The sequence below is a fragment of the Pocillopora verrucosa genome, chromosome 3, assembly GCF_036669915.1.
Source record: "Pocillopora verrucosa isolate sample1 chromosome 3, ASM3666991v2, whole genome shotgun sequence".
Taxonomy (NCBI): Eukaryota; Metazoa; Cnidaria; class Anthozoa; order Scleractinia; family Pocilloporidae; genus Pocillopora; species Pocillopora verrucosa.
The window spans coordinates 28,726,934-28,752,180 of NC_089314.1; the positions used below are offsets into that span (position 1 = coordinate 28,726,934).

A 25,247-nucleotide genomic window follows, 5' to 3' on the forward strand; every position below is an offset into this window, starting at 1 on the left:
TAACGGTAATGAAACTGTATCAAACATGGCTACCTCAAGTGACGGAAAGGTACACCTTTAAATAATGAGGTTATATTCTAAACGACTAGTTTTTCCTTTTTCACCCAATTCAAAATTTTTTCTTCGTTTTTATTTTAGGAAAAAGAGAAAACTTTGAATAACAAATCGACCATATGGGTTGGTAACTTGGACAGGCGACTGAGCGAGTGAGTGAACAGCTTGCCCAGACAACTAAATCATCTCATAGCTTTTTCAGAAATTACGCTAATATGGTGTTAGAATTCGTTTGTATTACCCTCTCAGCGTGTTAAAAAGCCTGAAAAAATGCATTCCGAAAAAGATACAAAGCTCGAGATTATGACTGGTTTACATGAGTGCTTCTTTAATATTTTGCCGCCAGCCTTTTTTTTAGTTGCACCAGGCCTACGAAACACCTTTACCTTGCTGTCTTTGGGTTTGTTCTTTTAAGCTTAGGATGCATGTCTTTATTTGTGTATAATAGATATAACCTCCTGAAAATTCTTCAGCGGTTTGGAGAGATCAAGAACTTTGACCTCCATTTTCATAAATCTGGTGCAAGAGAGGGAGAGCCATCTTACTGCTTTGTTGAGTTCAAAACCTTCCAGGTACGTAGATAGTTGGAAGAGTGTTGCATGTCATTACAACAATACAAGATGAAGAGGACTAGTATTTGAACTTTTTCTGTTTTGGTCTGGCTCTATAAAATTCTCTAGGAAGCAGAAAATGCTCTGCTTGGATTGAATGGCAAACTAGCACTGTCCAAGCCTCTGACTGTAAACTGGGCAAGGAAAAAAACTGGAGAGGCTGTAAGTGGCAAGCAGAGTTGATGTTAGAATTGAGTTATTTAATACCTTCTTAGTAGAGGTCACTGGTTAGGAACCTCATTAGAATAAAGGATTTTGTAGCTGAGTGGGCACTCAGTGAAAGCTCACAGAACTCTTTACTATGGCAAATTTACTTAACTCATGGATATGAAAGCAATCTTTGCAGTTATGACTTTCATAAATTCGCAGCCATTTACTTAACTCAGTTGTAGACTTCAGCACCATTGTTTTCATCTTTAATTTTTAGCAGATTTACTTACCAGTTATTTAAAAAAACTATGCTTTACCTGGTCTTACTTATCTTTGTGTCTCATTGGTAAAACAAAAGAGAGGAATCTGGGTCAATGTGTTGTGTTCTCCACTCTCACAGAGCCCTTTCTTTACCCTGGACTGTTAGGAACTTGGTGATATCCTGAGGAAGTTGTAATACACCTGGTCCCACGATATATGTTAGACATATCTATATTTATTTTTATGGTGACCTGTCATGTCTTCATACAGGGAAAGAAAGAGAAAGATAAAGTTATAGCAACCACTCCAGGCTCATCACAAAGTTCACTAGATAGGTGAGAGAAGAAAAACAATTGGTGATATTGTAAATTTGGTTATCCTTATTCTCTCCTGTTGTAAAATTATCATAACTTGAAAACTGGCTATCAGCACATGCCAAGAACAATATCAATTTTGCTGCTGCTTAAAACAACAAGGTATACACCCTGTTATTAAGTTGGTGATGTTACTAAAGTATTGCATCTATTATGGTCTTAAGACACGACTATCCCCATATGTGATTATTACAGTTTGCAAAATTTCAAAATGTAACATGGATTTTTGACCAACTGTTGATAGCTTCATGGTGTGGGCAGGTTGATGTAATATTCAAAATCTTTTTCCTTCTCTCTCCAGCTGTGACTCCAAGATACAAGCAATTGAGGCCAAGCTCAAACTGATGGAAAGTGGACATGAAAAAGAACCATCTGGCCAAGGAAAACATCCTCTTCTAGTCCAGAGTGAGCAATTAAGGTCTCACCCATACAAGAAGCAAGAAAGACACCACAGAGGAAGAGGAAGACGTGCAAGATGACAGTGATCCCTTTTAGACTCTCCCTGTCTTGTTAAACTCTTTAACTCCAAAGATATGATTGCTAATTCTCCCATCTAGCCACTACACATATCCTTGTAAATTAGTTACAAGAATTTGGTGGTATGTCAAGGTAACAACTTCCACTTAATAAATTTTAGTACTCTCATCACCTGTTTGCAGGACAGTGTACAAATATTGTAGGAATAAGTTACATATTAATTACTTCTGGGAGTTAAAGGTTTAATTCCATGTGGCTGAGAAATAGTTAAACTTTTAACTATAGTGAAATGTTTCGTAAAACGTTGTACAGAGGTTGTTGGGATCATTTTAAAGTATTTAACAGCTTCAAAAAATAACTAGCTGACATTACGGGAATGATGTGGAACAAGACACTGCTATTGAAATTCTGGCTTACTATTTAATGCCTGAGTGCATATAAATTAGAACCCTTTAACTACAATACACGTACAACATACACATACAATTCAATCTAGTAAATATGTAAAAATGTAAATAACATGTTATGACAAAAATGAAATGAGTAATAAATGAAAGGCACAGGTCTAACTGGACAAAGGTGATGATTTTTGTCATGACCTTTTTGTATGATCCGAGAAGTATGACTTGACCTATTCACACCAAAGCTTAAACATGTTTTACAGCTGTTTTGATTTGATTTTTTTTTAAACACAGATGAAAATTGTCTTCTCCATAGCTGCTTAAACTGGTGTTTGTTGACTCAAAATTTTGCACATTTAAAATACAAGTGAGTGACTACTTGAATCCTATGAAAAATTCAGCTTTTTTAGTCCTGTTTCATTTTCATTCAGTCAAACCAAGTTTAACTAAACATTTGTCTGCTGTTTTCAGGGGTAGGGCACACTGCAATAACAGTTTTCTTTTCTGCCTCAGGTAGATCCCTAGTATACTTTCTACAGTCAACCTGTGATTCATTTTACCTTCCTAAACTTTTAGAATGGAGACTGGAGGAAAGAAGGCATTTCATAGATGATTGGTTATTTGCAAGACATTGTAAATAGCTATGCATTTTTTTTAGCCTTTTCTTTAAGAAATATTCAAATATAGCCAAGTATAGTTACTGTAGACTTTTACTGAGGCCTTTTTACCTCTCAATTTCTGCACATTTTGTTGTCATTTAATTTTGATGTCCCTTTTAGTATAATCCTGCTAATTTCAGAAACCTACCATGGTCTGGGGAAACTCAAAGGCTTCATGTCCTGGAATTACATTTTTTCAATTCTCAATTCTTTTAAAAAAATGCCACAATGCCCAAGCCTTTCTGAGTTTTTTTTTATGAATAAAATAACTCTATGTTAGCATGTACAGTGGTATGTTGCACACACCAATCAGATTGCCACATTAGGGTATGTATCTAGCACCAATCAGGTTGCTGCATTAGAGTATGTATCTTGCACCAATCAGATTGCTAGATTAGGGTTTCTATCTCGCATCAATCATATAACAGCATTTGGATATTATGCACCAATCACAGCGTTTGAGTATTGTTTTCTTGTTTTCATGGAATCAGGGGGCTGTGCAAAAACCATGACAATCAGAAATTTTGCATTTTATCACATACTCTAACTACATTATCCAACACCACTGAGAAAAATTCACATGAAACTTTGTGCCACTGATGGTGAATTTTCCACACATTTTCATATGTTTTGACTTTCAGTCTATGAATAAAATTTGCTTTTAGCTACCTTGGAATTAACCCAATCAAGTGTTAATTCCTCGTAAACAACCTGCATTTTATCATGTATTTCACACACAGAAGGCAAGGTCTAGATAGGCAACAACCAATCAAAGAGCTCTTTGAAATATTATCCTTTCTCTTGCTCAGTGTATCTTCTCTCATACAAGATTGTAATATATCTTTAGTTAGGGTCTGTTGGAGATTAAACAGTTTCAGTCTGCTTTTTGCAGTAAAATTACATGGAATTATACTTTTGAGGCAACTAACTGTAGACAAATAAGTTCGATTTTCTTTCTGTTAGAGGAGCAGCTGTAAGCAATGTCTTTTCCACAACCATTCAAGTTTGGTCTTGTCACACAATGGCTCTCTCTCTCTCCAACATGGAATAGAGGGCATTGTGTGATGAGACCAAACAACAGCTGTAAAGGAGACTACAGTAAGCGTGGCACCTATGCATTTTATTTCTGCTCAGTAATTAGACAATAGAGATAATAAACCACAAAATACCTGTGTGAGTTTAGATAATTTATGTTTTTTCTCTTTCTCTTGAAGTAACATGATATTTTGTTCTTTTTTCTTTCTTGAAAGTTATAAAAACATTAGGAACACAGTGTCCCATCTTGACCTATCCAGCTAAAAAAGTCACTCTTGCATGCTACACATGCCTATATTTAATGTTTGGCACAATAAAAAACATGTTCTTGGGTGTGGAAAACTTTTGCTTTATCTCAACCCTATTACATCGAACAATATTATTCACATTCTCCACACTATTCTCTTCACATTTCCCATGGTGCCAACAAAGACAATTTGTTTGACCACCAGGAGCTTCTTAATTTGGTGATCATTTCCTTTAGTCTCATGACTTTTACATTAAATTTAAGGAAGATACTGTCAAGAGAATTAATATGCTAGTCACTGTTAGGGATTAAAGGCTCCAGTCAATACAACACAGGTCTTCTAAATTTAGATCAGAAGCTGACTCAGAGATGAATTTTGACTGATCAATTAAAAATGAAAAATAGGAAGGATTTGGAAAACTCTAAGGCTGTATGCTCAATAAGCAGTGACCTACAGGGAGGGCACAAATTTGGATTTTTCAGGCCAACTAAGGGCAGTGCAAGGGAGGCATGAAGAGAGTGAGAATGGCAAATCATGCACAGGAAGGGCTTAAACAGCCACTGTACTTCTTGTCCCACACCTTTTCAATGTGTTTATCTCTGCTTGGCTGAAATATGCAGGAAAAGCAACATTTTATCTACAGCCAGTTGGAATTTATCCCAACCAAAACTATTTTATATAGTACTAGAGACAAGTTAGAATAAGAAAGATGGAAGGTTTTGAGCTTGGTAGAGAAATAGCTGAACTTCGTAATAGACCTTATTCACCATAGAGTCCTTGTGGCTCAGTAGTAGGGCATCAGAGCATGGAATCCAAATATCTGAGGTTCGATTCCTCATGGGGACACACAATGTTTTCTTTGTCCCATGCTTGTGACAAGACGAAAAAAATCTTTCTCAAAAAACAAATTATTTATTTCACATCAAGTTTTCTACTTGTAAAAGTGAGATGATAACATTCTGATGACTTACTTGGACTAGAAGCTAAGTCCTGAAGAAAATAATTTTACCGTACTTACTGTAACCTTACAAAGTTCATTATTGTTAAATATAATTGCAGTCTAATGACAGGGTGCGAGGGAAGTATATAAGAGTTTTTATGTTTGTGTTCCAGTCTTTTCACGCAGTGATCCCTGGCTGTGACTTGGCTGTGATTTATCTTTCCCTGTCTCTTTCTTTAGAACATGGAGAAGTGTTTGAGAACTTTCAAGAATCTGGAACAAAAACAAAATGTATGTTTGAATGATTTTGATGCAATACTTACCAGAATTTGAGTTATTCCGATGAATAACTGAAATTTGCAGTTATTCATTGAAACAACTCAAATTCCAGTAAGTAGTGCATCAAAATCATTCCTCCATTTTTAGGATTGTCTGTATCTTAGGCCCAGTTCAAACATCAAACCTCATGCAGAGAGGAACCCAAAAATTTAAGGCTCCTCTTCTGGTCCTGCTTTACACTCATCTATTTCTGGGATTCTTTTACCCAAAAACTAGACGCATCCCAAATCTTTCCAGAAAACCATATACTGAATATTTCGGTGTCCTGTCCATGGGAATTAAAACTGTGATGCAACCTGCACTGAATATAATTGAATGTAATGCTTGAATCAGTACATTCTCTATTTTTTGTCTATTAATTCCCTTCTTTTATACAAGCAATCACTGTGATAGGTGCTGATGGTTATTTCATATTTAGTTTGATGTGTGAATTGACAACTGGGTCTTTTAAAATTGTTATAACAATACACAGTTCATAATGTACCATGGTAAGAAAATAAACAAATAGCAGATTTTGTTCTCACAGACCAACTGAAGAAGAAATGTTTTATCACCACTTAGCAGATGTGAGTCTTAGATCTTGGAAGTTAATGGGCTAACAATTGGCTTTGTGGTCCAGGTAAATTTCCATCTAAATTAACCCTTTTTGGCTGACCACTATTTGGCCAGTTACTGTTAAATTAAGGCACTTTGGTCACAAAGGAATGTTGATTTGTCACTGCCTTGTCCAAATGCTACACAAGCTCTGCCTTTTCTGTACAAACACAAAAGGTTAAGTCTTCAGTAGATAACTTTACATTATAGGTATGAACTAACTGGTCCCAAATTGCCACAGCCTAGCATGAGGTGACTGGGAGTTATGCTAACCCATTGCAAATTCACCCTCTCTCTCATCTGGGTTTCCCTGACAGTTTGCGAAGGGTGGATAATGCTATCCACAGGATAAATATCTATCTGGTGGATGATGCAGTATGTTTTGTTGACACTAAACTGCTGGATAGCAAATTTTTTGTGGGAAAGTGTTATCTGCACTTTGAACATCTGGGCCCTGAGTAGACAGAGGCATTGCAGGAACTAAGAGTATTTTTCAAGAGCAAAACACAATGAGTTGATTGACCCTGGCCCAAGGATTGAATTCAGACATTTCAGTCATTAAGCTGATGCAACTCCCAATTTGTACAACCAAGGTCCCTGCTCTCTACATCTATTCCTATTAGCTTGTGAGTGAATCTTAAGTATCCCCTCTTCCTTCAACCACCGATTCCACCGATTAAGATGGAGGAGGTTCAATTTTTTAAAAGTTCCTCACTTCTCCATCTCCCCTGCCGCCAAATCTCCAATGGTGAAGGAGGGGTTTGGGTACCAAATTTGACATTCGTAATTTTAAGGACACTCCCCGAGTAGCAGTCAGAGTGTTTTTCTGAACAAATTGACCACAATAAGTTATTTTCTTGTAAGTTAAAGCTCACCTTCATATAAGCTGCTTCTGTCTCAGCAATCGTTTTGTCGTACTCAGTTCTGGAAGCTATCTTTTTAGCGAGGCTTTCGTTGATTTTTGCCAACCTTTCGCTGAGAATTCGAATGTCGTTTTGAATTTTTGCTTTCTCCTCCTCTTCGTTAAGTATTTGTTTCTGAAGTTCGTCTCTTTTGGTGCAAAGGTCCTCTATACCTGATACATAAATTTAAAGAAGCGAGTTTTTGAATATGAAATGAAATTTTTAGATATTAGCGTGCAAAAACCTGTACAGTACACTACAAACCTGAACGAAGGTCGATAGACTATCTCTAAACCACGTCACTTTTTATTTGTCAAGTTTTACTTGACTCAACCCATAATTAATGACTTCTATTGAAAACCACCACTTACATTTCACTAGCTCATTGTTGTACGTTTGCAAAGTCGCTCCTTGTTGTGACATCGCGATCGAAATCAAGCTTAAATTGTGTAAACTTAAATCATAAATATTGCTTAAACGGTAAAGTTATGGTGATGTTTTCTTTCTCGCGCGTTGTTTGGATGGCGTTGTCCTGGAGCTGAGTGAGCTCAATCTCGAGCCCAGGGTCACTTCGGCTCCTCGTCGCCAAATAATTAATAATATAATTATTATAATTATAATAATTGTTTGGCCACCATACCGCTGACAAGGAGCCAAAATGACCCTGGACTTGACAGAGATGAAAAACGTCTCCGCATGCGTGGCGTGAGCTTGTTCATAATGTTATTGGCGTTCTATCAACGGAAGCGTGGCACCATTAAACTGTGTATTCATAGGTGTATTTTTCCTTTAAAACTGGAATGTGAGGACACTATTTGAAAATAGCTTCTGTGTCGGCCGCTACACTGGGTGTTGTACTTTATCCCAAAAGCTGACCAGCTGATAATCCCTGTAAGGACATGCCACAATTAGACGCATGAAGTGCACTATCCTTTTGAAGGGCAGAAGTCTTCTGTGACCTGTCATAAAATTAACGTTCGTTCTCATAATGTTACCCAAGCAAAATGGCATATTTTCATGCCCATTTTCATGTCCATTTAAAGTGAATTACCTATAATAGGCATGTCTGTACAGGGCCTTTTGAAATGCATCTAACTTCTTGTCAATAGTTGATTCTAGAAAAGGATTATTTTGTTTTTCAAATGGTCCGTAATGAAAGTTTTAAGTGATTGTGAAATAAATCTTACAATGCTTAAAGTTGATTAAAGTAGAAGCTACCCTTCATTGGTAGAAACCTTTCATCTCCATGAGCTGTTGCCACATTGCGTTCAGCTGTGTTTTCATGGTGGTGCACTTTTCGGCACCCTGTTTGTACAATGTAAGTAATTCTTCTTTCCCTTTCTCCCTTTTATAGGGAAAAATTAAAATTTGGTAATGAGAACGTAGTTAGGTGCGAATGATGTGATGAATTTAGCGAATTACGATAGATGTACCTTCATTCGCTTTGTTATCGCCATACCACAGTCTCCTTCGACATTTCTGTAAAATTTTATTTTACAGGCATTGCACCACTTGTTCCTGGTTGGTATCTCGTTTTCTTTCTTTTTTATATATTCAAAATTCCGAAAAGGCTTACAGGAATAGCGGTTAATTTAGTAGAATGTCGGTTGGGAAACGGCGATGAGCAGCGATTGTCTTGCTTTTCGATCGCTCGACGATGTCGTAAACAAACTGGAGTTTCTTCAGGCAAGTTCGCAGCTCTTGCCAAACCTGGTGGTAGGGGCATAGAATGGCCGTAACAAACTCCTTCACTGTTCCTTGTTTTACCGGCGAATCAACATTTTGCGTGAACTATCGAACACAATATTGTAAATAACACAATGCTGTAAACATTACTGGCAATTGCCGTAACTGAGCTCTTCCACGACTTATTGAAACTTTGCACGAAAGACCGTTTTTCGGCGCGATAACAATTTTTGGTAAAATTTCCGCACAGCCCCATACTACATTATGCATTCAGTTCTTGGATAGAGAAAACGACAAAAACAATAAATTGCCATTGGAACAACAGATTTGTTTAACAATAGTATGGGGCTGTGCGGAAATTGTACCCAATTTTTTACAATTTCTATACCCACTCCATTTTTTGGAATTCTTTTCTTCTTTTCAAAAATGAGAATTAAAACCTTATTTTTTTAACGCCTTCCTTAGTCAGTTTAAGATAAGCGCGCGTCTGAGCCCGCGTTTCATACCGCGGTTTTCTAGCGCACGCGCAGACGTTTTTCATCCCTACATAATTAGTGCGTAGAAACTATCTCTATTCCCCTTTCCTTCCCCGTTCGGCGCCTGTAACGGGCTAATTCCAACTATGACTGGGCGGAAGTAACTACGTTGCAACAAACTCCATGAGTAAGCAGGAAATATTCTACATTCTACACACACAACGCGTTCATCAGGCGGATGAGTCTGCTAAAAATGGCAAAAATATACGACCTGGCCAACGAAGTTTTGGCCAGTATTTTTAAGCATCTAAAAGGCTTGGACCTTGGGACGGTAGCGAAAACTTGTCAGAGGTTTCGGAGTGCGGCGTATATCGACCAAATATGGCAACATCTTTGTGAAAGAGGTAAACATCTGTATATCTGTCTCTTTTATGGGATAAAGAGGAAAGTGGTTTGGTTTATACGAAGCTACGTTAACGGTTATAGTCAAAGGTCGGGCCGATCTCAAATCCAAAATTGTTACATTTAGTGGTTCTTTAATGGAACATTATTAAGGAAGAATTTTATTTAATAACAGGTTTTCAAGTATTCTGTGAAATACTCCTTTAGGTTTGTATTTATTTGAAATCTTTCTTGTGGGTAATTCTCACTATATACTTTAACACGCAGACTAAAAGGTTTTTATTATTACTATTATTGTTATTAATTTCTTGCCTTTATTTACAAGAAACAGCTGTCACTCAAACCCGAAAATTTAAATATTTTCGCTAGAATCGTTTTCTAGAAGGCTTTCTATCCAGTAGTTTGAACGTAACTGTCCAATTTAACTCAATAGCAATACAAGATGAACAACAAATACAATGCTGTAGCATGAACAATAACAAAATGAGATGATATACTCTTTTGGAGTCCTTCCTAACATTCTGCTTTTAGAATGGTTTCAGCGTAATACGCTTTCTCTAGACGATTGCTTAAAATGAGCTCACCACCTGCAGTATCCATTGGCAAGAAACTTTCCATCAGTAAAAAAATTTGCAAAAATTTGTATTCCAGAATGTCATCTTAAAAGTTTAAAGGAGAAGCAATATATTTTTCTTCATACAGCAACATCAAGATGTTGTATTATTTGACTGTCTTTCTTTCAGTTTCATTTTTTGTTTTAGCTTTGGACTTGTACAAGATTATATGCATTAATTTAGTAAAGTGAGAGCATTTCCACATTTTTCTGAGTTAAACCATTACACATGGTAGAAGTTTATAAGTCCTTTAATTAATTAGGCTGATAAAATTATGATACAATGAATTCAACTATTACATCATTGCCTCCATTCTAATTTCTGTATTTCCACTGTATATGATTCCCACCCTACAAATTGCTCATTAAGGGAACTGCATTTCTAAGTTACAAAAGTATTCTATTCATGAGAAAAGTACTGGTATTAACTCTTTAAACCCTGACAGTGACCAGCATCTAATTATAAAGGAACTACATTTCTCAGTGAAAAAGGTATTCTATTCACGAGAAGAGTACTGCTATTAACCCTTTAAACCTTGACAGTGACCAGCATGTAATAGTACTGATGAATCATTCATCAAGATTATTAGAGTAAAGGATATGATTGCCAACCCAGGAAGTTTTGATTGTTCAATGAATTTCCCTTCTCAGTACAAAGGGAAATATTTATAGAAAAGAATATGGAGAAAATATATACTGATGTAAAGGTGATAAGGGTAAAACCGGTCATCATACATGAAAAAAAAAGACAAGAAAACCTGTTAGTCATATCAACCCTTGATTAAGAGCCTTAACTTTCAAAAACATTCTAATAAATTATGGTATATCTAGATTATAGAGTATCATCCCTTGATCGGTGGAATGTCTCATCATTTAGAGAACTTTACATCATTGGTAAGTAACCTGTATGATTTTGAATCTGTTCATTTATGGTAGAACATATTTCCATTGTTTCTTTACACTACCTTTCCAATTTGGAAGCTGTGACACACTACAGTGGAAACAAATTGATGACTCAGGTTGCTACTGGTCAACTGATTGTTAGCATCCCTTTTCTTGCCATTAAATTTTATTTTCCCTTTTTGAGGTGGGGAGTTTCTGCCGTACACTGTGCTTTTTCTTGATAGCAGTGCAGGGGTTTCAATAATGTTTTCCATATTAAACAGCTGTTGATGATGTAATAGGCATCTGTTAGTAAAAGTCCCCAACATGAGCCTGCTGGCAGTCTTGGCAGACCAAACAGACAGCAGTAAGAGGTCTTATAGATGTTGGTAGATCACTGGTAACAGGCTTTTATTGAAATCCTTGGCAATATTATTATATTTTAAACGATTTTTTTCACCCTAGAAAATTGCCTTTTATCAGAGGTAAATATTGAAATAATACTCTTTTAAGATAGACAAACTCTAAGTACCAAGGTTAAGGGTGATGATTACCTATTCTCTGTCATTCACATGCTGCAGATGAGGAAGAAAAATCATTATTTTTCATGATTCCTACCTGTGACAAAGCACCTTATGTTGTTAATGAGGTATAAGATACCACTTAAATTCATTACAGCTTGAAATTTTGTGATGTAATAATGAAAAATATTAATCTTCTTGCTTTGTAAATTGTCGTTAATTTTTACAGTGTTGCACAAGTATGGCTGTTTACTTGGTGTTTGGAAGTGCAATATAAATCCATATGGTGGCTTGGTTCATATTAAGGTAAGGTTGTCTTTTTTCCCTTCCTTTTAAAAAGATGGATCACAGAAATGGTAGGTTACTTTTGCTTAACACTGACCTAGTCTTGGCAAGCAAGCAAATGATTCGTCAAGTATGTAGATGTTGAAAAATGAAGACTAAATTGATGCTACGAGAAATGGGAATGACTGCAATCCTGCCATCAGTTAATGCGTTGTCAGTGGTCTACATGTATGTCGGCCAGATGATGTTGAGTTAGTTTGTTACTTGGCCTTCTTGTCCTGTTGGCTATGGTAATATTAATCAAGCTTCATCCAGCTGTAGAATGGACCAAGGTCAGCTCAACTCAATCACAAGGTTGATATCTTTGCTACTAAAGGTGACAGAAACAATTTACCAGAAGTACACCAGAGGTATTCTGATGATTGTGATTGCTCTCTGAGCATGATAATGAGCTGATAGAAACATCTCAAACTGTAGATGGGATTTTCCTGAGATTGCCAAGCATCTCAAAAGAGCTGCCCTATAGGCTCTTTGGGAGCCACCAAATATGAAAAAAAGTCAGTTTTAATGTGAATGATGTTACATCTGCAGACAGTACTTCCTCTGATGCTTTAAGGAAGTATTTCATACCCAAGTTTCTTTTTACAGAGTACGAATGGAATCAAGTACCGTAATTTCCGTCCATTTACCCACGCGGCAGATAACCTGCATCGGTAAATTTTTGCAATAACGAGAAAAAAATTTCAATAGATTACCCGCACTGGCAGATAACCCGCGCCCAAAAAAAAAAAAGAAAAGAAAAGAAAATCGTCGTCTCCCACAAAGTCCCTTCATTGTTTTTGTTGACATGATATCATTTAGCGTACAATTAATAAACTTTCACATTTTTTGTCTTCGCTCTTTCACTGAAAATGATACCACTTGTAAAAATCTGTTCTAAAAAAAAATCGATATCTCGAGATCTACCAAGTCGAAGGAATCGCTTGAAACGGAAAATACACTTTTAACTTAAGGGAGTGCCAGCTAAGAAAATTCCACGGATGCGTCGAATATTCTGTCTCGTCATTAATTATGCGGCCGCGAAATGAACATGTCAGCATCATTTTCCGTGTGAATTGCACCGAAGCCAGCTTTTTCACAATTAAATTCTTTTATTTCCAAGTTTACTACCCGTGTAAGTGAGAAATGTAAACTAGGCCGGAAGCTTTAGAAGCTATCGTATTACTCGCACCTTCCTCAGTTAAACCTACACCAACAACTGTTTGTGGAAAAATTTTAAAAACAGATTACCCGCGGGTCATCGGCCGGAAATTACGGTAATGATCTGTGAGAGTAGGTACTTCAAATATTTTCAGTATTGTAGGAAATATTTACGGAAAGAAATATTGAACAAACTTAAGCAATTTTTTTTTCGTTCGAGGCATAATACGTAGACATAGCTCACTATAATTCTCTCTTTCCTCAGTGAATATTGCTGTTTATTCTTTGTCATTATTGTTGGTATTTCTGGGCTATTTTTCAATATGGCATGTCTGATATGTCACAAATCTGTTGGGCTGGAAGAACTCAGTATGCAAACTCATAGTGTGACAGCCCCTTTATAAAATTAATAATTGATGTAAAATATGTTTAACACTGCATTATGCTTTACGGGTCGTATTGGAATGACTGACCACATGTCTCTGTTGACAGGTTTATCCAGGTAAGATTGAGGCCGTCGATTGTCGTGCACCGTTTGACCCTGATATAAAAAGTCCTCTAAGACCCAAAGTTATGTTTGATATAAAAGTACATGATGGAAAAGCTGTTGTCATGTGCCACAGTGATTGGGATAATGGGTCACACAGTGGAAACCTAATGGTAAGTTCAGAATTTCCTCCTCCTCCTCCCCCCACCCCCCCTCACTCATACCTCTGTACCTTACAGAAGTTCACTTTGTTAACTTATCATTTCATATATCATTTTGTGATTTGTACAGATAGAAGAAACTGGAGAGGGGAAAGTACCTCAGTTTCATTTGAAGTGCGACAGCTGGTCAAATCATGAAATACCATCAGACAGGGAAGAGGTTTGTTGAAGAAAAAACTTATTCATTCTTCCCTTCTTTCCTTCCCTTGTTCCTTTGTCCTTATCTCCTTTGTCTCCAGCGTACCTTCCTTACCTTTTGTATATAACATACTTATATCCCTTTCGCGCGTGTAACGAGCATGAATACCAGAGCGCTTAATGAACTTATCGCTCAGGTATTGCGGAGCGAGGTCATTCAGACATTTGTTTGTTATTACTGCGTCCTTATATAGTAGTAATTGCTTCACGGGTAAAGGAGTTACGTGGTCGAATTTCTTAGAGTTCGTAATTATCTGGCTGGCAAAGTTTTGGATTGACTGTAGCTTACTGACATTTCCAGCTGATGTGATTGACCACACGGTGGAACAATATAACATTTTACTAAAAACTAATGATGCTATTAGTAATTTTAAAGTTTCTTTGATAAAGCTCTTCTTAACACGATTTATCTGATATAGTTTAGAAAAGCAGGACGAGACTACATGTGTGATGTGGTAATCGTAAGTTAAGTGGGGGTCCAGAGTGACTCCCAAGTCCTTGGCTGAAGTAGCTGGTTGTAGTATCCAACCAAGGAAGGACACTTGGGGAACTTCTGATATCCTTCTCATCAACTGAGAAGGATATCATGCCTAGTTCCGATAAAGAGGAGCTTGGTCTTGCTTGGATTTATCAGTAAGTTGTTTGCACAACATCATTGGGCCACGTTGCGCAGGTCTTGTTCAAGCATCTCAATCGCCGGTTGAGTCAATCTCAGCCAACGGGAATGACAGGAGTACTTGCGAGTCATCCACGTATGACTCCAGGCTGCAAGTATTAGGAGCCGAGGGCAGATCGTTGAGGTAGATGCAGAAAAGCAAAGGTGATTGCGCCTTGTGGGACTCCGTGTGTTATTGGCAGGGGTTCCGAAAGAGTGGAATCAATTCGGACAGATTGAGAGCGTCCCTGATATATAGCTCTTGAACCAATTAACGGTTGAAGGTGGTTCTCTTACTCTGGAGAGTTTAAGAAGCAGCTTTTGATGTCGAATGCTGTCAAAAGCTTTTGAGAGGTCTAATAGGACGAGAGCGGTGAGGTTCTTCCTATTCATAGCTTCTAAGATGCGGTCTGTGAGGTAGATGTTCAGAGTCTCAGTGGAGAGGGCCTTTTTATGTCCACTCTGGTAGGTTGTTAACCTGTTGTGTTTAAGGAGGTAAGTAGTGGATTGACTGAGAACGATTTTCTCGCAAACCTTAGACGCGACGGTTAACAGTGATAGTGGTCTGTTATTGGCGGCTTCTTCATAATCTCCGCCTTTAAGAATAGGTACCACCTCTGCTTCTTTCCACTTATTTGGAAATATAATAGTAAGAATGGAGCAGTTTATGATCTCAATCAGAGGACCTTAGATGACGGGTAGACAGTCCTTGATTATGTGTGTACTCACTTTATCTGGACCAGGCGTTTTGTTAAGTGGCAGAAACTTGGCTTTCTTCCTCACATGTCACGGTCCTGAGATTAAAAGGCTCATCGATGGGAGGGAAGTCGACACTGATCTCGTCAGGGATCGCTATACTGCTTTTCTTGGCCAGGTGCAAAGAGGTCTCTGCGGCATTTCTACCGATAGCTGCAAAAAACTGGTTGAATTAATTTGTTACAGATTTCATATATTTTGAATAAATTTGCCTTTCGTTGATTTTGAAAGGGAGAGCGCGATTAATTATCATCCAGAGAGAACCAGGATTTTTCTGAAGCAATCTCACTTCTTCGAATGTGTGGTTTCTCTCAGTCACAAGAAGGGTTTAGCTCAGTCAACGGCGTCCCGTGTTTGATGAAATCGTGTGATGAAATCTAGATTTCATAAGATTCTTGATTTCCTGGTGGACAAAACGACAGGGTCTGCTACGAATCTTAATAGATTTCATGGGAGCATGGATGTCTAGAGCGGGCTGAAGAGTATCATTAAATGTATTGAGCGTGGTGCCCACGTAGCTAGCATCAAAAATTGTTAGAAGGCCATCGGCCTGGTCGGCTAGGTCTACCATAAAGAGGCTCCCCCACCCCTTTTATGAAGGCGGTTCAATGTGTATAACTTGTATCCCTCCATTTGGAACTCGAGGGTTGGGACGGTAGTGTTTAGCCAAGTTTCAGAGAATGTGATGATATCAGTTTTCCTTTCTGAAGCAAGAAGCCGTAGCTCTTACAAGTGAGCGCGATTTTTGGGCGATCTTATTTTCAGGTGGACGATTTCAAGCCCGGCGTTACTAGAATTTGACGCTCTATTTGGCTGACTTGGCTTGTTGTTGTCAATTCGCCTCACTGAGCACAGATTATGCAGGTTCACTCCTCTAGCACTCGTCTTTGGAAAGTAATATTTCGGTTTCCTGACCGAGTGACGATGTTATGCGTGCGATTTCGAACAACGTGACCAGATCGACCTCTTCGGGTTCTCAATATATCCATACTCTTTATCTTTCGGAAGAGGTCGTCTGAGATAGGACGTCTTGACGTCAAGTGTGACAATTCAGATCTTGAATATTTAATTAGATTGAGAGAGCGACTGAGCAGATTCTGCAAGCGATTATTCGGGTAGCGTCCAGCCGCGTTTCCTGCTCTTTTCGGACCTGGGTTTCTTGGGATATCTAAGTGTATCGTGAGATCTGTCTTAACTAGACAGCTTGGAAGAACCAGAACAGTTAGTCCATTCTTACTGTGCTTTGTTATCGCTTTGAAAGTCTGAAGACTAAACTCACTTGTACACGCTTAAGGGCCGTCCTGGAGTCGCTTATGACTCTACCTATGACTCCCGCTAAGTTTGCATGACTGCCCAACACTCTATCAATCCCACTTGGGCTAAAGATTAAGATATGGAAACTTGGAAAAGTCTTTTATTCCTTAGATATAGATTTCTTGATAAAATGTGATAATTTTAATAATTCTTATAATCTAAAAAAAATGGTTATTTATGTTATTTTCAGGGTATGGGTTTTTTAAGAAAGTGGCTGAAAGAGGAATACAATAACGAAAATTTGCTGTTTATCCAGCCTCACATGGTGCAACTTGTTCTTATGAAATATGTGACTATGCACTCTTTACACAAGTAAGCAGTTCGCCGTATTTATTTATCGATTAGTCATAGAAAATATGATAAGTTATAGCAGAGTTTTTTGCTATTTGGCTGGATATAAAGGCTATTTTGTAGCTCTTTGATCTGATGTGGCGTTTTACATATTGGTTGCACTGAAAAGGTTAACTTCAGTCCTCAAAGGAATGAATGAATGTTGATGGTGAGTGGTCTGCATGGTTGGCACTCTCGACTTTTCTTCTTAAATCTAGTTCTGATCATTTTATCTAAGTATGTTAGACATGGCTCCATGACATCAACTTCCAGTCATCTATACGTTTTTTGGGGCAAAAACAGGGAATCTAACTGAAGGAATTGTTGGGTCAGGGGTTGATAACAAAGGAAGCATTTCCGTCACCAAAGGACTCCCTCCCCCCACTTTACCCCACTCCCTTCCGAACTAATTCTCAGTATATTTATTTCTATGGGTTAATCTCCCTTGACACAGTCCCTACTGCCCTCTTTTTGATTCGTTAAACAAGAATTGCGCTTCTCTTTATTACAAACGTAGGTATGAAAACATAAATATAATGGCGTTTCTTTCTTTTCAACCGTTATAGAAAGCCACTTACATTTGAAGCTCTGGACTTCCAACAATGTAACAGAGACAACCCTTTCTTGACTCCCGGTGTTTTCAAGGTACTCAAACATATTAACTGGCTAAGTGTTCTTTTATACGCGGTTTGATTCGTCGAAAGGTAAATCTATTGGAAGTTAACGCTTCGGCACCTTGTGGACGCAAACGCGGTGGATTTTTGTGTGCTGATACTTCTGGGTAGAGCTGATATGTGGGAAGGGAATGAAAAAAACATAAAAAAGAAATGATATGTATCTACTACCTTTGAATTTTTTCCTAGATAGAGGAATGAGAGGGGGGTGCCTTGTAACTTGAAGTTTCGGACGAAGGAATTACTTCACAATCAAATGAACAAAGCAAATGAACAAAGCAAAAAGAACGTTTGCAGTAACTATGTTGATTCAGAGTCTGTTGCAATAGGCATGCGTATTACCGTTGAACGCTGGCCGCACTGATTGGCTGCTTAAAGCCGATCAAAGGAGTCCATAGTGAACACGGCCAATCAGAACAAGGGTAAAAATAACGATGAGTCAGAAAGTAAACAAACTAATTTAGGCGCGGGAAAGCGCGTGTTACCAAGACGCCATAGGTTCAAGTTTTGTATCTGTAGAGCTGAGAAGGTGGCGCCAGCTTTCTGGATTAATTACAGAGCATAGCCAAGCAGTTCTAGTGGAATCCCGAATTAATTTCGATATTCAATTAAAAACTTCTCTGTAGAAACTACTGATGACGACTTGCGTTCATTTGTTACAGGGTACTTACAGCAGTCATGGGGTGGAAATGGTCATGATTACAATCGAGGATCAAAGAATAGTAGCGACAAAGTTAACGGTACGTGAACGAGTTTTAGACAATCATGCGCTAAGTCGCGTTTCCGCCTTTTTTGTTGGCATACTCTTTAACTAAGCCATGGAAGAGTCGTACTGTATTACCATGTTAAACACGCGTTAGCAAACACTCTGTCAGATAATTAGGACTCCATGGTCAAACTTAAGAAATGGCTCAGTGACTCGCCACTTTCATAATGACGCCATTTACCACGGAGGTGAGTAAATGAAATTACTGGACGTCAAGGGTTTTGTCCAACAAATTAAAACGACAGTGATCGAATGAAAAATTGCACAAATGCTTCTGTTCGTGTTGAGTCTGAAAGTGTGTTGAGGCGAGGTCGAATTGCCCAAGAATGGAGGAGATGAAAGCGGAACTTAGGAGATTTGGATCACACGACATGATGGACATGATGTGGCATTGTTCCTTCAGTAAGAAAAAGTGTTGGGATCATTTTGACAGAAAATTTCAGGAAAATGCTAACCGTGTCCTTACTTGCCCTTACACAGGGAGACGTTAATGTCCCAGCGGGGGATAGAACCGTGGTAACCCTTTTCTTATTTACCTACCCACAGGGGGACCCTAATGTCCCAGCAGGGCAGGTGACATTTGATGTTGACCTCAGTAGGCCTGTGACTGATGACGCTCAACCATCAGCAGCAGCAGGAAGTGGCAAGGCACAGGAGTTCCAGATACCGCCAGCTTATGAAGCGCGATACACAGACTACCCGCACACTTACCTTGCAAGGTCAGTTTTCATTTGTCGCATCAACTTGCCTTTTCAGTTGGCATAAATTCCATTATTTCTCAGTCCAACTGACTGCACCTTGCAAATTATCTTTTACCATTTACTCGATCAAACGCCGCCCTCGATTTAAAGCCCTAACCAATTTGAAGAAGGCAGTCTTTATTCAGGATTATCAAGGACGGTTCAACTTAGTATATTTCCTCATTCTTGGAGTTTCTTTTTTTAAAAAGCAAGACATTGGAACTTAAAACAAGTTTTTCATCATTTGATGTCTACAAATGATTTGCCAAAATTTCTTGTTGTCGAGAAAACGCCGCGTGTGAATAAAAGCTGCTATGGTCTCCTTTCGTTCTGTGGACGAAGAAATACTTTTTTTTTCCGTTTCCACCTGTTTTCTTCTTTTTCGCTTGGAAAACCTTGATGATGAAGACGACCTTATGTCTAAATTTTGTATCCGCTTTACATAAGTCAGATTTTGCATCATGCTATCAGATGGCGTACAGATATAACAGTGTTCCTCCCATGCAGCCAAAAGGCAGCTGTGACAAAACTTCTAAGTGCATGAATATCATGTGTGCCTTTTTGTTGTTTTTTTTTTACACGTAGCTGGTAGTTGAAGGCTACATATCCAAATAGTCGGTGCCTTATGTGCAATTTTTATCCCGAAGCCTTTCTAGGATGGATAGCTTAAAGCCACCTGTATGCATCTTGTCTTTAACTGTCTTCCAGTTATTACGATAACCCGTTTAACCTTTTGGCTGTAGATATCATGGCAAAGGACGGATTGCCAGTCATGGGTTTGTATCTCCTCAGTGGACCCGAGGCCACTTTGTGCTGTTTAATGACGACATGTTTGGTTTTCTCTGGATTGAACTGATGGCTTTTAGTGTGTACAGCCGAACAACCGAGCCTTTCTTGAGATAAAAGGACCGGAAAACGACATTATCCTTGCAAAACCGTTCATTCAGCTTCTTCCCGTTTGTTTTATATAACTCCCATGATATCCAATCAGGAAATCTCTGAATCGAGGTTACTGCTGTCTGATTCGTGATCATTAGGGTTTGTATTTTTCCTTTGCAGTTTTATGATTCATTTTTCGTATTTAATAGAGTTAAGTGCACTACATTTTCAGAGGATTAAGACGGCCTCAGTTTCCGCACCTTTGATTGTATGGGTAGCGTGAATCGTTTATTATTTCTTGACTATTTACAGCTAAGTAACAATGGAAGTCATGCAGAACAGAGTACAAAATAAGACGAGGAATAGTGTTTTTCATAAGATCGGCTTTCTGTGACGATAATGTTAATATGTAAAAATGAAACAAACGCATTCAAGTTCTATAATTTACGATAGCGATAGGGGAGAAGTAAAATATAGCATGTGAAGTTCTGAACTGTAAAACCGTGCAGTTAAGTAGAAGTCTTGAGGGCATTTCAATCTTGTCTTGATAGTGTCAATACAAGATTAGAGGCAATTCAAGGAACCTATCAAACAAAGACACATTGTGGTAGCTTCTATTGAATCCGAATTCGTACCTTATTCACATTCGTACATTTTGAGTAATCTTTCTGTTCTTGAACAAACAAATGGACTGAAAGTAATAACTTGAAATGGAAGAATCAACCGAAGGGAATGAGTCAATTCATGACAAGAACCTAAGTTAAGTACTGTCATTCTCCACAAAAGCATTCCCCAGCAGCGTGTGACAGGGAATAAATGAGACCTGGGCATAAGTTGTAGTATTTCAGATGGAAAATTTACCAAGTAAAGCGTTCTGACTTTTGTGCGAGAATTGGAAACAAAACTTGAAATTTTATTTATGCGCAATTCATCGTTTTTTCGCTGGTTTTTATTTTTCTATTTGGTGATTGATCCAGTCAGCCACCAATTTTGACCATTTAAACTTCGTATTAGCTGTTTGTCAGCAACAAATCTCCTGAGGTGTTTGTAATCAAATAACCAGAATGTAGCTAAATATGATACGAGTGGATGTTACTTTTCAATTGTAGATATCTCGAACGAAAGTAGTTACATATTAGTAGTGTGCGGTTCGTTTGAAGTATGTTCTGCGCACGAGCCTACTGCATTTACACTTGCTGCCGAGCTCACCTGACTTTCCATTTTGAAAAAGCTTCGATCAAACACCGTGGCAAGCAATCGGCTTTAGCAAAATTGATAATGGGGTCTGATACTAATAAACCAACCTTTACATAAAAAATAATGATAATAAAGACGGCTTTGTTAAACTGATGCAATGTTTTTCACTACGCATACATCCCTGGGAACACAAAATAGCAGTCTCTTTAAGACGAGTAAAGTGCGACCAGTTACGTGTAAGCAAGAGGCGACTTTTGTCACAATTCTTAGTATAAAAGCTTTTTATTTTATCTTATCGAAATTACAATGCTTTTTTTTGGATCAAAAAAGCCTGTTTCCTGCTTCAAGTGTTTTGCTCTTTGCATGCACTTATTTTTAAATACTAACGACGTCCGAGTGGCACCCGAAGAGAAGGATCTCCGTTATAACTGGGGCACATGTTGCACCAGCTCTTCGATGGAACGTCGTAGTGTTTCTTGCCACCGACCCTGACTGCTCCATAGTATATCCCTGCATACTTCAAGCAGTGCTTGCGGAAGAAAATTTTTTTTTGACATAGCTTGGACATATCCCAAAAGAAAGCGTTGTCACACTGTAACCGAGTCCAGCCATAGTGTTGACCCTGTGAAGAACATACAGATACTTAGATACTTAGCTTCAATGAGATAGCGTCTTCATTCTTTGAAAAGAATATTGAAATGTAAATTGTTGTTTGAAAGTTACGCGCTTTGGATTGAAAGTTACAGTTATGCGAATGTTATGTCAAATAGTGAAGCCTACACTTGCGAGGCTATTTACAGCTAGAATACATCTACTGCATGGCGATCTATCATGATCACTAGTACTACTAGTAGCTACTCGCTCTCTATTTGATAAATAAGTTCCATGTTGCTCATCGGATAATTATCAAACAGTACATCTGAATGTCATGAAATTACTTATAGTTAAGACAACAAATGATGATAACTTTTTGGTGTGTTTTCGACTTTTCACAAGGCAACATCACCTTTCAAATATCTTGGGTCAATTACAGACCAGCTCTCCAAAACTTTCTGTGTAAGGAAATATCTAGGTTTTACGTATCCCCCCCCCCCCCCTTAGGGTAAGTTTTGAATTTTGGTTTGAAACCAAATCAGCAGTAATTCTATATTGCCTTGGATTTTTGTGCTATTTTATCGAAATGTTTTGAAGCTAAGCCGGAGGATAGACTTACACAAGCGTAGCAGACATCATGTTTGTTGCAAGCTTTGTTGAAATATCTTTTGTAAGGAAACGGCAGGTTTCCAGGGATGCTGCAGCCATTCGTTACACAATACCCTTTCACCTCTAGATTCAAGGACGAGAATAACAGCAAGCCCAACACAATGAGGTTTGCCGTTGTCATGTCGAAATTCTGTTAAACAAATGAACCAGTTAGCACCTAAAATGAGTAATTCACAAACTGCACGTCTCACTTTCTCTTCTCTTGTAATGCGAAACGTATTGCAACCCCTGACCTGACAATGTTTCAAACTATTTCAGAAAGTAATTGATTCCCCTACCCCTCCTCAAAAAAAGAGAAACCATCCATCTATAACCCAAAGACTCTGAAATTCATTCTTTCCACATATATTTTGCTCCCTCGCCTTTCACAATTAACAAACTTACTCTGTGTAAAGTTTAATGCAGAGAATATTACGTGACGATTTCCTTTCTTTGAGCGTTTAATCGTATGGCAGCTGGTTAGCGTTTTGTTGTACTGATTTAGGGAAGTTACGTGAAAAAAAAAACATTGCGTCAGTAAAATCGGACCTTTACATTTGACTGTTTTTCTGTCAAGTTTTAGAACCCACCTTGCTCTCACTTCCTTTTTATCTTAGTCTGATCTGTTCTGTTTACTTCCTTTGTAAGTTACGCTCGCAGCGAGCATCATTTGTTACACTTGACATAGCGTGTACGTGATTGAATTTTTTTCTCCCTCTTGCTTGCTCCGTAAGCGCTTAACGGGCGATAAATAGCTGTACATATGTTTCCATAGTGTAAATGCAGTATTTTTTCCCTAAGAAAATGTGTACAGTTTTGCGCAGCTCGCCGAGGTTTTATTGGATACCACTGTACCTAACGCATAATACTAGAGATGGGGAAGATAAATGACACACACTTACTAATGCAGTTTCCTTCATATTTATTTTCTGAAAATGCCCCGCGGAAAACGCAGGAGACCCTAATTTTAAACAGTTTTTGGATGAGCATGCCACCTTCGTCGCTCGATATTTACTTCTCGTTCGTACACCTTCAAAATCTCACGCTACGCCCCTGGTTTGAAAGAAGATTTAAACCTCTCGAAGAAATCTGAATAATTATACAGTGTGATAACTAGCCGAACAATAATATACAATAATGCTCCATAGTACGGGGAGGCTGTGATTTCATGCATCTGCGCTGCTTGTGATGTGACACTTCCCTGATCCTACTGAAAATTAGGACTTAGCGACAAATGGAGATTAAGGGGGAGAAAGGAAAATAATCAGTAGAGCAATTTTGAAATTCAACGCTTATGGAATTACATGGTGTAGGAACGATGAAGACGAATACGAAAGGGAAAAACATGGGCAACCAAGTGTGACATTTACTTCCTTAATCACGCTAGAAACAAAGATGTGTTACATATGAAATCTAAAACGTGCGTGACACAGCCTTTCAGGATGTCTCTCACTCTTGCGACTGCTCCGCAAACGCTTCACGGAAGAGAAAAGACTTTGCAAGGTGAAGCTAGTGCTACGTCTAATTTCCTTTAATACGATTCTAGTTTCAAAGTATGGCAGTGTAGCTCTGCAGTACAGTAAACGTCATGCGTAACCTCTCTAATATATCAAGAACCCTAGGTCAACTTCGAAGGCAACGGCAATGAGGATGTGGCGAAACAAAAGATCTTATGTGCAGCACAATAGCTGAGAACGGGCGTTCTAAACTTCGGACATTTCTAGGCAGTCTTCTACAAAACAACAACATTATATCAGCAAGACTTGCGTGGTCTGAGAGCGGTAACCCTGATGGCAAATAATTCAAGTTTCTGTTTGGAACTCATCGCTGCTTACGAACGTTATGCTAAAGTTGACGTTTGAAGCCGTAAGAGACAATAAACACATTCAGCCAATTGCGAAATTCTGGGTAAAAAGTACAGAATGATTTTCTAACCGAAGTCTTCCGTTGTGTTTCCTACCTGACTGCTTAAGGTCTCTCATGAACATAATAGGACTCGAAGGGAGAAATAACGTTTGTTTGATAAATTAATAAAAAGGAAACGTGCTAAGTTGACAAACCCGGTGGGACGATGAAATTGTCATATCACATGTGTCATGAGAAGCAGCATTTTCTTTAGGGGCTGTAAAAAGATATCATGATTGCAAATTGGAGTAGGGTTTTTTTAGCTTGATATCTATATCATAGTGTTTTTTAGATGTGTAGCAGAAAAAAACTTTATGATATGAGCCCTCTTTGCATTTGAATTTGCCCCAAAAGATGCTTGATGAAAACTTTCATCATTGGATGACTCAAGAGTAAACATGACCAATACAGCTCAATGCGCATGTTTAAAAAGATACGTTTTTAAAATTCTTTTAAAACTGTTAATTGAAGAACTAGGTCTTTGTCTGAGTGGGATTGAGTTCCATAGTCTTAGCGCTGCCACAGCAAACGTTTTCTCTCCGTAAGTCTTTAGTATCGCTTTCGGGGTTGCCAGAAGGTGTTGAGAAGACGACCTTAGTGTCCGTTTAGAGGTGCGATAATTCAGTAAGTCATCGATGTGGCAAGGCACTGCTCTGTTGAGAGCGTTGTAGACCACTAAAAGAATTTTATTAACTATATGGTAACGGACAGGAAGCTAGTGGTGCTTTTTTAGGATAGGGGCCACACGATCAAATTTCCTTGTACGTGTAACA

General features: G+C 38.3%; 3 protein-coding genes across 4 annotated transcripts; 2 read left to right on the forward strand and 1 right to left on the reverse strand.

The window, feature by feature from the left end:
• The first annotated feature begins 9 nt into the window (after window positions 1-9).
• On the forward strand, window positions 10-4,542 carry LOC131785754 (probable RNA-binding protein 18). 2 transcript variants are annotated; one of them, XM_059102696.2, is made up of 6 exons: window positions 10-49; window positions 139-206; window positions 503-626; window positions 735-827; window positions 1,347-1,411; window positions 1,752-4,542. In XM_059102696.2, exons 1-6 carry the CDS (start codon window positions 26-28, stop codon window positions 1,927-1,929), a joined length of 552 nt encoding a protein of 183 aa, XP_058958679.1. In that variant the 5' UTR covers window positions 10-25; the 3' UTR covers window positions 1,930-4,542. The 2 variants fall into 2 exon arrangements, with proteins under 2 accessions (XP_058958679.1, XP_058958680.1); XM_059102697.2 differs by lacking the exon at window positions 735-827.
• A 619-nt stretch (window positions 4,543-5,161) lies between these two features.
• Window positions 5,162-7,569, reverse strand: LOC131785757 (microtubule nucleation factor SSNA1). Its single transcript, XM_059102703.2, has 3 exons — window positions 7,417-7,569; window positions 7,019-7,218; window positions 5,162-5,483 (listed from the first exon to the last, which is right to left on the reverse strand). Exons 1-3 carry the CDS (start codon window positions 7,466-7,468, stop codon window positions 5,367-5,369), a joined length of 369 nt encoding a protein of 122 aa, XP_058958686.1. The 5' UTR covers window positions 7,469-7,569; the 3' UTR covers window positions 5,162-5,366.
• A 1,737-nt stretch (window positions 7,570-9,306) lies between these two features.
• On the forward strand, window positions 9,307-21,480 carry LOC131795558 (F-box only protein 31-like). The gene is made up of 10 exons (XM_066163309.1): window positions 9,307-9,611; window positions 11,054-11,116; window positions 11,855-11,931; window positions 13,603-13,770; window positions 13,889-13,978; window positions 16,932-17,053; window positions 17,638-17,716; window positions 18,408-18,485; window positions 19,058-19,230; window positions 19,995-21,480. The coding sequence occupies exons 1-10, from the start codon at window positions 9,446-9,448 to the stop codon at window positions 20,152-20,154; spliced, it is 1,176 nt and encodes a 391-aa protein (XP_066019406.1). The 5' UTR covers window positions 9,307-9,445; the 3' UTR covers window positions 20,155-21,480.
• The last annotated feature ends 3,767 nt before the right edge of the window (window positions 21,481-25,247 follow it).

Bases quoted from the DNA above. Each gene is read 5' to 3' on its own strand.
- LOC131785754 (XM_059102696.2), top strand. From the start codon at position 26: ATGGCTACCTCAAGTGACGGAAAG. The intron at 627-734 runs GTACGTAGATAG...AAAATTCTCTAG, and splicing joins TTGAGTTCAAAACCTTCCAG to GAAGCAGAAAATGCTCTGCT. The intron at 828-1,346 runs GTAAGTGGCAAG...GTCTTCATACAG, and splicing joins GGAAAAAAACTGGAGAGGCT to GGAAAGAAAGAGAAAGATAA.
- LOC131785757 (XM_059102703.2), bottom strand. From the start codon at position 7,468: ATGTCACAACAAGGAGCGACTTTGCAAACGTACAACAATGAGCTAGTG. The intron at 7,219-7,416 runs GTAAGTGGTGGT...TTTATGTATCAG, and splicing joins CAACAATGAGCTAGTGAAAT to GTATAGAGGACCTTTGCACC. The intron at 5,484-7,018 runs GTGAGCTTTAAC...TTTTTGTTCCAG, and splicing joins CAGAAGCAGCTTATATGAAG to ATTCTTGAAAGTTCTCAAAC.
- LOC131795558 (XM_066163309.1), top strand. From the start codon at position 9,446: ATGAGTCTGCTAAAAATGGCAAAAATATACGACCTGGCCAACGAAGTT. The intron at 9,612-11,053 runs GTAAACATCTGT...TGGTATATCTAG, and splicing joins GCAACATCTTTGTGAAAGAG to ATTATAGAGTATCATCCCTT. The intron at 11,117-11,854 runs GTAAGTAACCTG...TAATTTTTACAG, and splicing joins TAGAGAACTTTACATCATTG to TGTTGCACAAGTATGGCTGT.